At 38.4% G+C, this 14,224-nt stretch overlaps 1 protein-coding gene across 2 annotated transcripts in view; it reads left to right on the top strand.

Moving 5' to 3' along the window:
• LOC117382438 (inositol polyphosphate-5-phosphatase A) overlaps positions 1–14,224 on the top strand; it is a 228,377-nt gene that overhangs the window by 124,715 nt on the left and 89,438 nt on the right. For both annotated transcript variants that reach the window (XM_033979617.2, XM_033979618.2), the window contains exons 7-8: positions 3,590–3,642; positions 5,464–5,583. In XM_033979617.2, coding sequence (XP_033835508.1) covers positions 3,590–3,642; positions 5,464–5,583 — 173 coding nt within the window. The remainder of the gene's footprint in view (positions 1–3,589; positions 3,643–5,463; positions 5,584–14,224) is intronic.

The following is a 14,224-nucleotide window of genomic DNA, read 5'->3' as shown; positions in this document are numbered from 1 at the left end:
GAACTAGAAGAGATCAACAGGGAAGTAGTTTTTTCTGCACATTCTGGTGATATAAAGAGATTATCTTTGTTGGCAATTATCACGATTATATAATGATTATTGTGTAAGCTTTTTATTACAATAAATTATATCAATGTTTATTGTCCCATCCCTATTAGGAAATGTGCATTTGACCCATCCTTCAATGTCCAGACCTTGATCTAGGCTTGAGCACATGTATGTAGCAGGTTATGTGGTAAATCCAGACTGAAATCCTCAGTATAGGGTTAACAGTCACCACTCACTCCTCAGTGTCTCATGCCAAACTCAGAGCAGTGTTTCAGGGTTGTTTATCTTGAAAATAAAACAAGCTCATTGGTCCATTCATTTAGGACAAACTCAAAATTCTCTCATCTCAGATTAAGAGGCACAGCAAGTTTATATTTCAAAGTAATGCAAAGTGCTTTACAGAATAAGAAACTTAACAAATCTAAATCTAAATAATCACAAATAAGCATAAAATTAAAGTTAAAAGAGAAGAGTGCAGAATGAAAACCTTTCCATCATATGCACAGTGAAACAGAACCGTTTTGAGCCTGGATTTAAACATTTTCAAAGTAGAGGCCTGTCTCACATCTTCAGATAAACTGTTCCAGGTTTTAGCTGCATAAAACTGAAACACTGATTCCCCATGTTTAGTCCTGACTCTGGGCACCAGCAGGAGGCCGGTCCCTGAAGTCCTCAGAGTGTGAGATGGTTCATATGACACTAACATTTCAGAGATGTGTTTTGGTGCTAGGCCATGGAGAGACTTGTGCACAAGCAGAGCTACTTTAAAGTCTATTCTCTGAGCCACAGGAGCCAGTGCAGAGACCTGAGCACAGGACACATGTGCTCGTAATTCCTGGTTCTAGTTAGGACCTGAGCAGCAGCATTCTGGATGTACTGCAGCTGTCTTAACGCCCAACACTTACCAGAGTTTAGTGCTTCTGTCATTGATTCTGCAAAGATCTGCATAATTGTGATGATATGGATAGACCAGGCTTTTCTCTGATTGGCTGATCTACCTGTCAATCACATCCATCTGAACTCTTGGAGATAAAACAGTGGCTCAGATACACTTCTTTGTAGAGGCAGATTGTGTCTAGGCTGGACAGGCAAGATAGCAGGAGGATTAGGCTGTGCATGTTTTAACTACTGGACGTACAGTTCCATTCTCCTTAGTTTAGTCCAACTACCATAATTTTGCATGGAAACATTACAAATAATAGAATCATGTGACCAGTGTGCCAATCCAGCGTGCAGCAGTTTTTGTGTATAAACTCTCCATTTTCCAGCTATCTTTATTAGTGATTATAAAGTTTAACAAGGATCACAAACGTAAATGAAATGGTCTTATTCTGATCACATCTCTTGCAGTTGAGCCTTATAATTTTCAGATGGATGTCCAGGAGCTGCTTTGCGGAGTTCCATTATTATTTCATTGCTTCTTAATCAAAGTTTGAATTCTCCATCTGAAACTGCAGCGGCGCTCTCACTTCCAATCCCATTTGCTTCTCTCAAAGTCACAATATCAGGACAGCCAGTTATAATTGGGCCCATACATCCTGCCCAGGCGGTATGGATTAATCCGCATATGCTAATGTAATTCAATTTGATATAGTTAATCTTGTACTAATGCAGATTGAAGGATGTGAGACGCAATCAAATACCTCTTAGCCTTTTAATTTCCATCAGAGTTTTTCAAAATAAAATTAGTCAAATTGTAATTATGTGACCCGGTCTATAATTAGTTTATTCGTCAGCGCGGTTAAGACTCCATTTGCAAAGCGTGGAGAGGGAGAGAGAGTAAGAAAGAGCAAGAGACACAGAGAGTACGAGAGAAAGACAGGGAGAGAGAGTAAGAAAGAAAGAGAGAGACAGAGGGTAAGGGAGAGAGAGTAAGAAAGAGCAAGAGACACAGACAGAGAGTAAGAGAGAAAGACAGGGAGAGAGAGTAAGAAAGAAAGAGACACAGACAGAGGGTAAGGGAGAGAGACAGGGAGACAGAGTAAGAAAGAGAGAGAGACAGAGGGTAAGGGAGAGAGACAGGGAGAGAGTAAAAAAGAGCAAGAGACATAGACAGAGAGTAAGAGAGAGAGACAGGGAGCGAGAGTAAGAAAGAACGAGACAGAGGGTAAAGGAGAGAGACAGGGAGGGAGAGAGGGAGTGTAAGAAAGAAAGACGGAGAGTAAGGGAGAGACAGGCAGAGAGTAAGAAAGCGCAAGAGACACAGATGGACAGTAAGGGAGAAAGACAGGGAGAGAGAGTAAGAAAGAGAGAGAGACAGAGGGTAAGGGAGGGAGACAGGGAAAGAGTAAGAAAGAGAGAGACAGAGGGTAAGGGAGAGAGAGCAAGAAAGAGAGAGAGACAGACAGAGAGTCAGGGAGAGAGACAGGGTGAGGGAGAGAAAGTGACAAAGAGACAGAGACAGGGGCTAGGGAGAGAGGCAGGGAGAGGGTAAGAAAGAGAGAGACAGAGAGATAGGGGGACAGACAGAGAGAGCGAGAGGGGTAGAGGAGGAGAGAGAGAGAGACAGAGTAAGAGAGAGAGAGACAGAGTGAGAAAGAGAGACAGAGAGGGAAATTGAGCCAGAGAGGGAGAGAATGTGTGAGGACAAGAGAGGGGGAGAGAGAAATAGATAGGGAGCTAGAGAGATAGAAAGAGAGGGAAGGAGTGGCAGAGAGAGTGCGAGAGGGAAATAGAGACAGAGAGAGAGGGAGACACACAGAGAGAGAGAGAGAAAAATAGAGAGAGAGGGAGAGACATAGAGGTAAGAGAGAGGCAAAAAATAGAGACAGGGAGAGAAGTGGGGCGAGAGGGAGCGAAAAGGAGAAGGAAACAGATGCATCTATCTGTTTAAAATGAGTAAACTCACAACATCAATTTGTTGTTCATTTAATAACCGTGCTGTTGGTGGGATCATGTGCTGTGTAAGGCCCAGCTCAGACTTGTGATTGGATAATTAACTTAATGCAGCTGAGTTCAGATCAAAAAGCACCAGGATCATGCGATAGACTGAAGGAAGCGATGCCTTGTCTTATCAACATTCGAGTGACCCAGATCTTTAAAGTAAATAAATGAAAAAAGAGTATTAGATTTGGCCATTGATTGAAATGGGAAGTGTGCAGCTGAATCAAATTTTAATATTGAAAGCGTGTTTAAACTTGAAGTTGTTAACGTTTTAGACTGGACTTGTGTTTGTGATAAGAAAGAAGGGCCAAAGGAAATGTCTAATAAAAAACATTATTATTCACCATTTAAATGCGCACAATATATGTATGCAAGTGTAGATGTTATAAGTTATATGTATTTAGCTGCATAAAACTGAACCACTGATTCTCCATGTTTAGTCCTGACTCTGGGCACCAGCAGGAGGCCGGTCCCTGAAGTCCTCAGAGTGTGACATGGTTCATATGGCACTAAAATGTCAGAGATGTACTTTGATGCTAGGCCATGGAGAGACTTGTACACAAACAGAGATTCTTTAAAGTCATTTTGTCTCTCCTGAAGCCTTGATTATAATATTTAGTTTGCTGTGCTAAATTAAGTATCTCCTGTTCTTTTTCAGTCCAAGTGGTCAAGAAAAGGATTCATCCGGACTCGATGGGCCTTGCCTGATTGGTGAGTCTTGTTATATTACATCATCTCAACTAATTCAAAGACATTAAAGTGGAGATGACAGGTTACACTATTCATTTCACTAAAACATGGCTAACATCAATATTTGTAGCATTTATTTATTTATTTTTATTTTGGTGAAGGAAAATTGTGAAGCTGAGTTTTTCTTGGCACATGTAAATTATAAACAAAATGCATTATTATTATTATTATTATTATTATTATTATTATTATTATTATTGTTGTTGTTATTCATTGGACAAAACATGAAAACTTGTCATATATGCTTTAAAAGTAGCAAAACTTATATCACAAATAGCAACTTGGAAATCTGAATGTCTTTGGACGAGCCTGTGTCTATTTGATATAATTGTGTTAGCCACGTAGCTGCATATGACAGATGACAAAAAACATTAATATTAGTAGAAGATTTATAGACATGCTTAAATGTAGTGTAGGAGAGCAATGCTAGAAGCCAGAGAGGGGCGGGCTAATCTAATATAAGCCTGACATGAGGACTAAAGAGCTGAAATGGTAAGCATTTGACACAGGCCAGTGAAGAATGGGAGATGTGATTCCAGATGAGATAGACGGGGAATAGACTGTGTAAGTAAGTATTCATTTAGACAAGATATGGCCCGCATAGAGATAAGAGCAATCCTTCTGGGACGTCCCATTGAGGAGAAATAAACAAAAACAACAGGATGGATAGGATCAGGGAGGAGATGGGCTTTGTGGTCCATTTAGTGATACAGCTGCTGCCTTGATAAAGAGAGAAGCGCATTTGTCAAACATAGAGGAAGTAGTGTTGGGATTGAGACGTAGAGACAAAAAACGGGAAATATAAGAAAGAATCAAAATGCCATATTAAAACAATCATGAATAGATTACATAATAGCGACACATTCATTATTTTGTAATTCTAATTATTTCTCAAAGGTCAAGGACAAATGTTGAGTTGACACTTTTTTCAGACTATATGTAAAACCTTGTTGCAGAAATTAAACATTTTTTATAAGGATTGTTCATTTTAAACATCTTTAAACTTCTATTTAGTCACATTTAGCACACCTTTTAAAACTTTTTATATAATACAAGACGATTTAGTTTAGTTTAGTTTTTTTAATTAACAGGGGCCTGCTGCATAAACTGTCATTTAATACAGGTTAGGCTCGTCACCATAATTACTATATACACTTATCATTCAGTCCATAACAGATGGAACAATAATTTTCAGGGGGTCAATATTTATCGTGGTACTTTTTCTTTGTACTGGTGTAAAATATTTGGTTAATTTTCTGTAGTATGATGAGATTTGAGCTGTAGAAAGTCAAATCATGAACTTCTATGACTCATTATAAACACAAACTAACTACTTAAGTGTTGCATTCTGCTATTTATTTATTTATTGCAATTCATATTTTTTCATCAATTCGGTATATTTATAATAGTTTTTAGGGGTGCATTTTGCTTTATGGTTTGGTTTCAATATTATTGTTTATCGTCTAGATTTACTTCAGCAATATATTGCACTTGAAAATTTGTTATTGTGACAGCCTTAATGCAGATGGAACCAGACAGACTAAACCTGATTATAGTTTGAGCATTAATTATAGCAATATATTCAATTTAGCTGACAAAGATTAATGCAAATGATATCATGGGCGTGTAATCTGGCCTTGGAGGTAGACATTGGTGTAGATCATACTGTAGGAGTATGGTCTAGGCCAAATATACCCAGGTAGTTGGTGTAGTTTGATTCATAAACCAGGGATTCAAGTTCTTGTAATAATAAATATCATTTATAATACTGTGTGTGTGTAGTGCCTTTGACCTGGTGAACATCCACCTGTTCCATGATGCTTCAAACCTGGTGGCCTGTGAGAAGAGCCCCTCTGTGTACTCCGGGACCAGGCAGAAGGCGCTGGGATACGTCCTCGACAGGTACAACACAACCAGAGACACAACACAAGTATCAGGGCTGGAAAGGAGTCAGTGTAAGGCCTCATTCATCCAGGAGGGGTCCCAGGTGTAAAAGGTTTCAAAGGTGGTCATCTAGCAAGTGAAGAGGTCCAATGCCAAAGGTTTCAGCACCGGACACATCTCAGTTTCAAATACAGATCTAGATGACTGACTTTGAAATATTTACTACTGTGTTCAATTTTATTTATATATGTATTATAAGAAAGAAAAGCGTAATATGAAAAATATGCGACAGCATAATGAAGAATAAGTAATGGGTTAAAGCTTTTAATTCTAAAAAGACATTAAATTATGTCTCTTTTTGCTTTTGCTAGAATTTACAAATCTGGTTTGTCTAAGAAAATGTGCTACAATCAGGATTCAAGTAATCAGCAGTGTGAGACGTAGCAAAGTAAAAGTAGTACAGTACTATACTAAAGTAAAATACAGATACCTAAAATCTGTACTTAAGTAAATTTTAAGATAGATACTTTTTACTTTTACTTCACTACATTTCAGAGCAGGTATCCGTACTCTCTACTCCACTACATTTTTGAACTTCTGAAAATTAATTTCAGCTGAAAAGGCTGTGTTTTTAACACAAAATCACTACATTTCAAGTCTTATAAGACCTCAAAATACTTGTACGTTTATAAGTATTTTACTTTTAGTACATTTTTAAACCGGCACGTTAATACTTTTACTTAAGTAGATTTTTTCAGGCGATACTTTTAGTTGAGTATTTTTTTGCTCCACTATCTGTACTTTTACTTAAATAACAAAATGAAGTACTTCTTCTGCCACTGGTTATCAGCAATATCACAAACAACTATTATTATTTTTTAAACTTGCTGAATGTATTTTATTGACTTGAAACTGCTAATCATACAGTTACACAAAAATAACTGTATGCACATGCAAGTTAATGTTTATGGCAGAGTGGTTAGCCCCCAAAACTCTTGTATACCAAATAAGGCAACAAAGATTGATGCCTGTTTGTCCATAAATGGTAAACATTCAAATTACTCTGTGGTAATTCAGTTTAGTATGCCTTCACTTCTCTGTAAACATTGCCTATAGAAACACACACACAAGGCTATAGCACAGAGCTCTGCACAAGCCTAATGTGATTTATGTGATATCCATTTGCAGTCGGGCACAATGAACAGAATGATAGAGTGCATGGCTCACCCCCTGCTCCTTACCTGGCCATGCTAACACAATAGGTTGTGCTCACGTCATGCAAGCAGTTGATGTTATAATTTCAGATGGACGGCAGGGGCTTGTACAAATCTGTAAGCATGATCTGCAAGGGCTAAAACTAATTCTTTAATGTTAGGGATTGGAGGGGAATGCCATAATATTCTTGTGGCTTAAACTCATTTCAGATGGCAACAGTTACGCCTGTGTGTTTGAACAACGGTGCCATTTTGAAATACTTTAGTTCTATCCATAGATAAAGAAGACATTTGACTTTGTGCCAGGTTTTGTTTCATGTGAATAGTAATTAAATAAGCAAGTAATTACAGAGATATTAACCATAAACCAGGTCAAAACATCTGCTATCTGACAATTAAAAGGCAAATTGAATCTTACAGTTCTGGCATGCGCTCCAACTCAATAGAGCTCGGGATCATTACTGGTAAATACATTTATCACAATTTTCAATTCAATTCATTCAAGTTTATTTATATAACAACTTCAGCTGCCCAAAGTGCTTCACATAAGAGTCAACAATAACTAAAAAACAAAAAAGAAATATACAGATAACACGGTGCATAAAAAAGAAACAATAAAATGCCAAAATATCCTGTTTATTAAATGCCAGGGAGAAGAGGTGGGTTTTCAGTCTAGTCTGGCTCTGATGTGGAGTATTGGGCTCCAGTAACTCCCTCATATTATCTATGAACCAATAGTGCACAGTGCAGACGATTGAACACAATAACGTTTTGAATTGCACCTGATAAGAAATAGGGAGCCAGTGCAGGTTGTGTGGAAAAACTTTTGAATGATTTCGTATTTAGCATCTTAAAATCTCAATTGGTTTAACATTAGGCTAACTGAACCAGACTGTCCCAACGTGTATTACAGTAGTGTATCATATTACAGATGATATTTTGTCAGTCCAACAGAAATGTGCTTAAACATGTCTTTAAATGGTTTAGTATAAGGCAGATGTGAAAAGGCTGTAAACTGACCCACAAACGTGCCACAATGTCGCTGTATAACCTTATTTGGAAGTTTTACAATACAAGTTTTGTCCATTTTATTTTTTTAATAAGCTCCTCCTGTAGCTTTTTATTATAAATGACATTCTCAGCGGTAAAATTCTCCATATCTTCAAAATACATTCACAATACAGTAGTGCATTTGGGGCAATAGTAGCTAGAGTGTCCACTGATCTGAAAATTGTCGGTTCGAATCCCGCTCTTGACTCAAAAAAACACACCATCGTAAGACAATTAACTCTCGTCGCCCCCAGTGTCTGCATGTGTGTGCTCCTTGCGCTATATAAAAATGTGACTATTTACCATTTATAGTATTGTCTACATTTATATATACTGTCCACCTCCGTCATGTGAACCCAGCCTATAAGCTAAGCCTCTAAACAGGTGACCTCCCTCTGTTCTAACACATCTGAATGCGGGACATGGCTGTTCCCTCAATGACTACATGCATAAAGGGTGGCATATATTACCCACTACAACCACTCAACACCCATGAGTTATTGTCCGCGTTGCCAGGTCCTGCGATCATATTTTACCTGTTCATTGTCGTGATTTGATGAAAGAATTGTCCCGGTTTAATGGACAGTGAAGTGGGAGTGTTTAGAACAAAATAGCAGCTTTTGCAGTTTTTTATGACGTTGTAACTTACCTGGATTTATTGCCGTAATGAAGTTTGAAAAGCGTGTTCTTGTTGCCATGTATGCCAAAGTGTTTTCATCTCATTTCCTCCAGCTTTTGTCCCGCTTTAGTCCTTGATTTATTTTTGAGGGTCACCTTAAAAGTGGATTGAAAACAATGACGCGCTGTGTAATTTTTCTGAAGTCTATGGTGTCGGAGAATTAATCAGCAGATGAAGTTGGATGGCTTGTGTCAGGGCTGGTGCTGCTTTGAAAAGTAATTGACCGTTACAGCCCACAGTGAGACAGCTCCTCGATGCTTTCTATGTATTCTAGTTAATTTGAAAATGTACATAATGATTTTTTAAAAGATCAAATATCTGCACTGTTTATTGGTAAGAAGCCAGATTTAGAAAGTTAGACATTTTTATATTTTAAACAAGTTTTTCTTTCTTTCTCTTATCCATTAAATCAAAAAGATATTTTACGTAGGTGATCAAAGTCAATTAAACATTTTATTAGTAGGATTGGAAAAGTAGACAAGCTTTTACAGCCAAGTTACAGGTCAGATCTGTGCATAGGCAAACCCGCTCACAATAACAATGCAGGTATTCAGATCAGAGAGAAGCATTTTAGGTTTAAACAAACTCCATTTCAGCATTGAAAAGTTGCAACCCAAATCAGAGACTTGTGCAAAGCTTTTTGTGCTTTTTGATTTGATAATTATCTTGAGAAACAAAACACCAAATTGTAACATAAACAACTTGGCCATCATGTCCAAAGATGTCTGTGTAATCCCTCATTTGTCAGTTGAAGCGGCTTGGATGAGCAACAAAACGTCTTCACTCCTACAATGATTTGTCCAGTTGACAGATTTAAACTTTGTCTTGTGCCATTATGTCCAAAGTTTTTGTAATTAAGAATAAATCTGCATTAGAATTGTTATCAGTAAAACCTATATTTCAACTAAACATTATTACCTTGTACATGTGGACACGAATAGGTCAACTGTTTGAAATTTAAAATCAAAATCTTAAAATACTTGCTGTTTGAAATAATGATAAAACTATCGCGATTCCAGCTCCCACAGATGATTACTGTTGTTGTGTCCTTAGGCAAGACGCTTAACCCTCCTTGTCCCCAGTAAGGGACATGGACAAATCTTACATATAGTTAAAAAAACAGCTAAGTCAATACAATACTTGAAAAAACAAAACAAAAAAATAACAACTATCGATTCAGTTGTTGTGGTACTTTAATACTTGTACTTAGGTAGATTTTTTCAGGTTCTACCGTCATATTTTTCCTGTTCATTGTTGTGATTTGATGAAAGAATTGTCCCGGTTTAATTCGCAGTGAACTGGGAGCATTTAGAACAAAGTAGCAGCTTTTACAGTTTTTTTATGACGTTGTAACTTACCTGGATTTACAGTCGTACATACGCAAGGTAACAAGATACTGGGGATTATTTTGTTGTTTGAAATAATGCGAAAACTATATCTCTGCATGTATTATTACCTTGAAAGCCACAGGTCACTTCTAACCTCAGTACAAATTTGAGGTCATATCGCGTAGCCCAAGAGCCATGATGCGTTCACTGCCTCCCGCTCATATATTTAGTTTGTACCATCGTGTCCATGTACAGAGTGAGAACCAGAGCAGAGGGGAGGGGCCGTGCACAGGGACCCCGGCTTTGTAAAGGGCGGTGAATAATGGCTAGCTCTTTTCAACGCGCTTGCTAACCTTTTGGCAGCCACCAGCACAGTGCATTCTCCTGCCTCCATCCTCCAGGACAATGTGCCCAATGGGAGAGGCTTTCAATGCAGCACTGCCACCAACATAGTCCCATTCAGGCGCGTTTGGGAACCAGCTTTGGGGCCATTGTGTGTCCCGCTGACTCCTATAGCCCCTGAAAGGAGAGCAGGAAAAGCCAAACCCAACTTTCTCTCTTTCTGTCTCCCTTTCTCCCCCTCTCTATCCGTTTTCTCTTGCACTTTTGCTCTCTCTCCCTCACTATCCCTCTGTTTTCTCTCTTTCTCTCTCCTCCGTCTTTTTCTGTTAGTCTTTCTTTTTCTCTCTCGTTCCATCCTTCTGTTTTCTCTCTGCCTTTCTCCCTTTATCTCTCCCCCTCTCTTTCTCCTCTGTATTCTTTTGCACTCTCTATCCCCCTTTCTCTCTCAATCAATCAAAAATCTCTCTCCCTCTCTGCCCGTCTCTACCCCTCTGTTTTCTCTTGTACTCTGTTCCTATCCCTCTGTTTACTCTCTCTCCGTCTCTCCCCACTTTTCGACTTTTGTCTCTGGCCGTCTTTCTCTCTCTCTCATTCTATCCATCTGTTTTCTCTCTGCCTTTCTCCCTTTATCTCTCCCCCCTCTCTACTTTCTCCTCTGTATTCTCTTGCACTCTCTATCCCCCTTTCTCTCTCTCTCAATCAATCAAAAATCTCTCTCTCCATCTCTGCTCGTCTCCAGCCCTCTGTTTTCTCTCGCTCCCTCATTCCCCCAATTCTCCTCTTTTGTCTCTGCCACTCTTGTTTTCTCTCTTTCTTCTTTCTCTCTCTTGTTCTATCCATCTGTCTCTCAGCTTTCTCCCTTTCTCTCTTCCCCCTCTCTACCTCTCTGTATTCTGTTGCACTCCCCCTTTCTCTCTCAATCAATCCAAAATCTCTTTCTCTGTCTCTCTCCTTTTCTCCCATCACTATCTCTCTCTCTCTTTTCTCTCACTATCTTTTTTAATCATCTCTTTTATCTCTCTCTCTCTCTCTCTCTCTCTTGCTCCTGCTTCTCACTCTCCCTCCCTCTGTCTTTCTCTCTCTCTCCCTCACTCTCCTTCTGTCTTTCTCTGTCTCACTCTCTTGCTATGTCTCTCGCTCTTTCTCTCTCTCTCTCTTCCTCTCTTGCTCACTCCCTCTCTCTCTGTCTCTCACTCTCTTCTGCAGATCTGACCTGTAAATTAGCCTGGTTTCGTCACCTTCTTCATGGAGATAGAAAAGTTTAATGCCATATTGTGGAACATTCTAGGCAAAACAATATCATCTCCATGGAGACGAGCAGATGATGGCACAACCTCAGACGGAGACGTTGCACAGTGCACTTTTAATCATAATAAACTGTGCTAATACAAGGCTAAAACTATGCATAGGTTTCAGCTTCCTGTTATAGGCGACATTTTGAGGACTTTTCACCATTCGAAACATACATATTGAAAAAGCCCAGATCAATAACATTAATTAAACCTACACTATTTACCATTTTTAAAAAGTCTGTTTTCATTCTTTCTCAGTTCTTTCTCTCTACTTGCGGCGCTCTAATCTCCCAGTTCTTAGAAGAGGCCCTGAACACACCACCAGCTTATGTCCCCACACACACACACACAGAGAAGAGGATCCTGCAGCCGCCTGTTGTCCTTATCAGGGCCTATAATGCAGCTTAGGGCCCATTGAGAGACATGAGATAAGCTTTTCCTCTGTGGCCTTTTAAACGGCGCACACTGTTTATCTGTGAGTGCTCCAAAAACCTCCTGGGACAAAGGCGAGAGGGGGAACGTTTAGCAGACGGACCTCTCTATTGAGTGGGATCAGAAAGGCTACACCCGCGGTCTGTAGTGATGCGGTACACGTGGAATAATAGGATAGAGCTCAGAGTAAAGGAATGCATTTTAAATCTGTTTTTCTGTGTAGGAAATTAATTTGATCAACTTCCAAAAAATACTTACTTGTCTTAATAGATGAAAGTTGTCTGTTTTTATATATCATTAAAGTGTTTGTATATATATAGAAGGTGAAAAGGTTTATAGAGTTGTAATGTGATATAAATAAATACAGTCTGAATACACTATTATTGCCCAGAAACTAAACTTAAAATATTATATAAAATATCAATGGTTAAATGCATAATAAATAATAATAAGTAAGACCTTCAACTAGTGGTTACATTGGTTATTGCAATTAGGACAATGGCAAAATATAAACTCAAAATTTGAAAAGAAATAATAATAAATAAATAAAAATTAATACAAATATAAAAATTGCCATATTTGTCATATTTTTTGCATTCACACAAAAAATTAAATAATAATAATTGTCCATATATATATATCAATATGAGTTTCCTGTTATATGCATCATTTTGACTTTTTTTTCCAGATTTTTTTCAGAAATCATAATATTTTGTTATATATTTTTTTATCAGTCTGAACCCATGAATATCTAGTATGCAGAACTACATAAAACATTGCCCATGATATAATAACTTCAAATCTAATTGTGTAAAGGCCTGGCTGTTGTATCTGGAACATCTTGTGAATTCATAGCATTAGATAAAACCCACATTATCTCTCCTTTTCCTTTTACCTTTTGTGGATACGAGTTTGTTTTCTCCCAACCTCCTTTCAAACCGGCGGGTCCAGTTCAGCTCCGAATAGTTTTACATTACAACTGTGAAATCCCACATAAAGACGCCTTTTGTGTGCCCCCTTTATTTTCACACAAATATAGTCCATTGTCACCGTGTTGAAGTTAATTTGATCAACATTGGGAACATTTAACTGTTTTGTCCCCTGAATAGGCCTGTTTCATGGTCATTTTCGGCCCATTCAAACGCAATGATTGGCAGAAAAATAATGTTACGCTTAACAATTCAGAGCAATTAGTTTCCCATGGGCAGGCAGTGGGGCGCGCCGGGCTCCACACAGCGTTGCATTGTGGGTTTATAGATGGTCATCAGTCAACTGTCACCGCGACTGAAAGAGGCTCCAAGCTAAATGTTTCCCTTTTGGCTTTTCCCAGAACAACGAGCTAAAGAGTGCACTCCAGCCAACCACAGGGAGGGCCCGGGACATCCTACGACCACCAGAATGAATTTATTATGCAAATCGGACACATTAACCAAAGCGGGTGTCGCAAGTACAAGGGATGTTCATGTTTTACGCCTGGCATTTGGGAATCTATACAGTGGGAAGAGGGTTTTAGGGAGGTAAAGATAACATAAAGTTTATTTCTCCCATTATGAGGGAATTTCAGTGTTGCGATAAACAGATTTTGAAGCTCGATATATTGCTACAGAGCTACACTGCAATAAACGATAATATTTGAAGCTACTTTATGCAACTGATGTAATAACAATAAAGCAGGATATTGACATTGTTTAAATGTACAGGGCAAGAGCTGCATCGAATACATAGTAAAATGAAGCAATAATTGGCCATAGAAACAACTTTTGTAAACATTCAGCAACTCATTTTTTTCTTGTTACAATAAAAATAATAAAAATCTGCCCATTGCAAAGGAAAGCGAAGTTTATTTGTATGTAGCGCAAATCATGCACAAAATAACTCAAAGTTCTTTACAGAATAAGAAAGACATTAATATTGCAATACAAACAAATCAAAACATGAATAATTATCATAAAATTAACATTAAAAGATTTTCAGTTATATGCACAGTTAAACAGAACCGTTTGGAGCCTGGATTTTCAGAAACTGTTCCAGGTTTTAGCTGCATAAAACTGAAACGCTGATTCCCCATGTTCAGTCCTGACTCTGGGCACCAGCAGGAGGCCGGTCCCTGAAGTCCTCAGAGTGTGACATGGTTCAAATGGCACTAACCTGTCGGAGATGTATTTTGGTGCTAGGCTGGAGACAAATGCATGTTAAAAAACAGTACCCATGATAAGTATTGAGGCCCAGCATATACTGAGCCAGCTATCATTTATTGAACAGTAAGTCTGTGTATTTATCATAACAGGCCTATTGTAACGGGAATGTTTAAGTGTAATAATT

This window comes from Periophthalmus magnuspinnatus, chromosome 15 (assembly GCF_009829125.3).
Source record: "Periophthalmus magnuspinnatus isolate fPerMag1 chromosome 15, fPerMag1.2.pri, whole genome shotgun sequence".
NCBI classification, from domain to species: domain Eukaryota; kingdom Metazoa; phylum Chordata; class Actinopteri; order Gobiiformes; family Gobiidae; genus Periophthalmus; species Periophthalmus magnuspinnatus.
The sequence above is the reverse complement of the archived record's forward strand: the minus strand, read 5'-3'. Positions and strand labels throughout refer to the sequence as shown.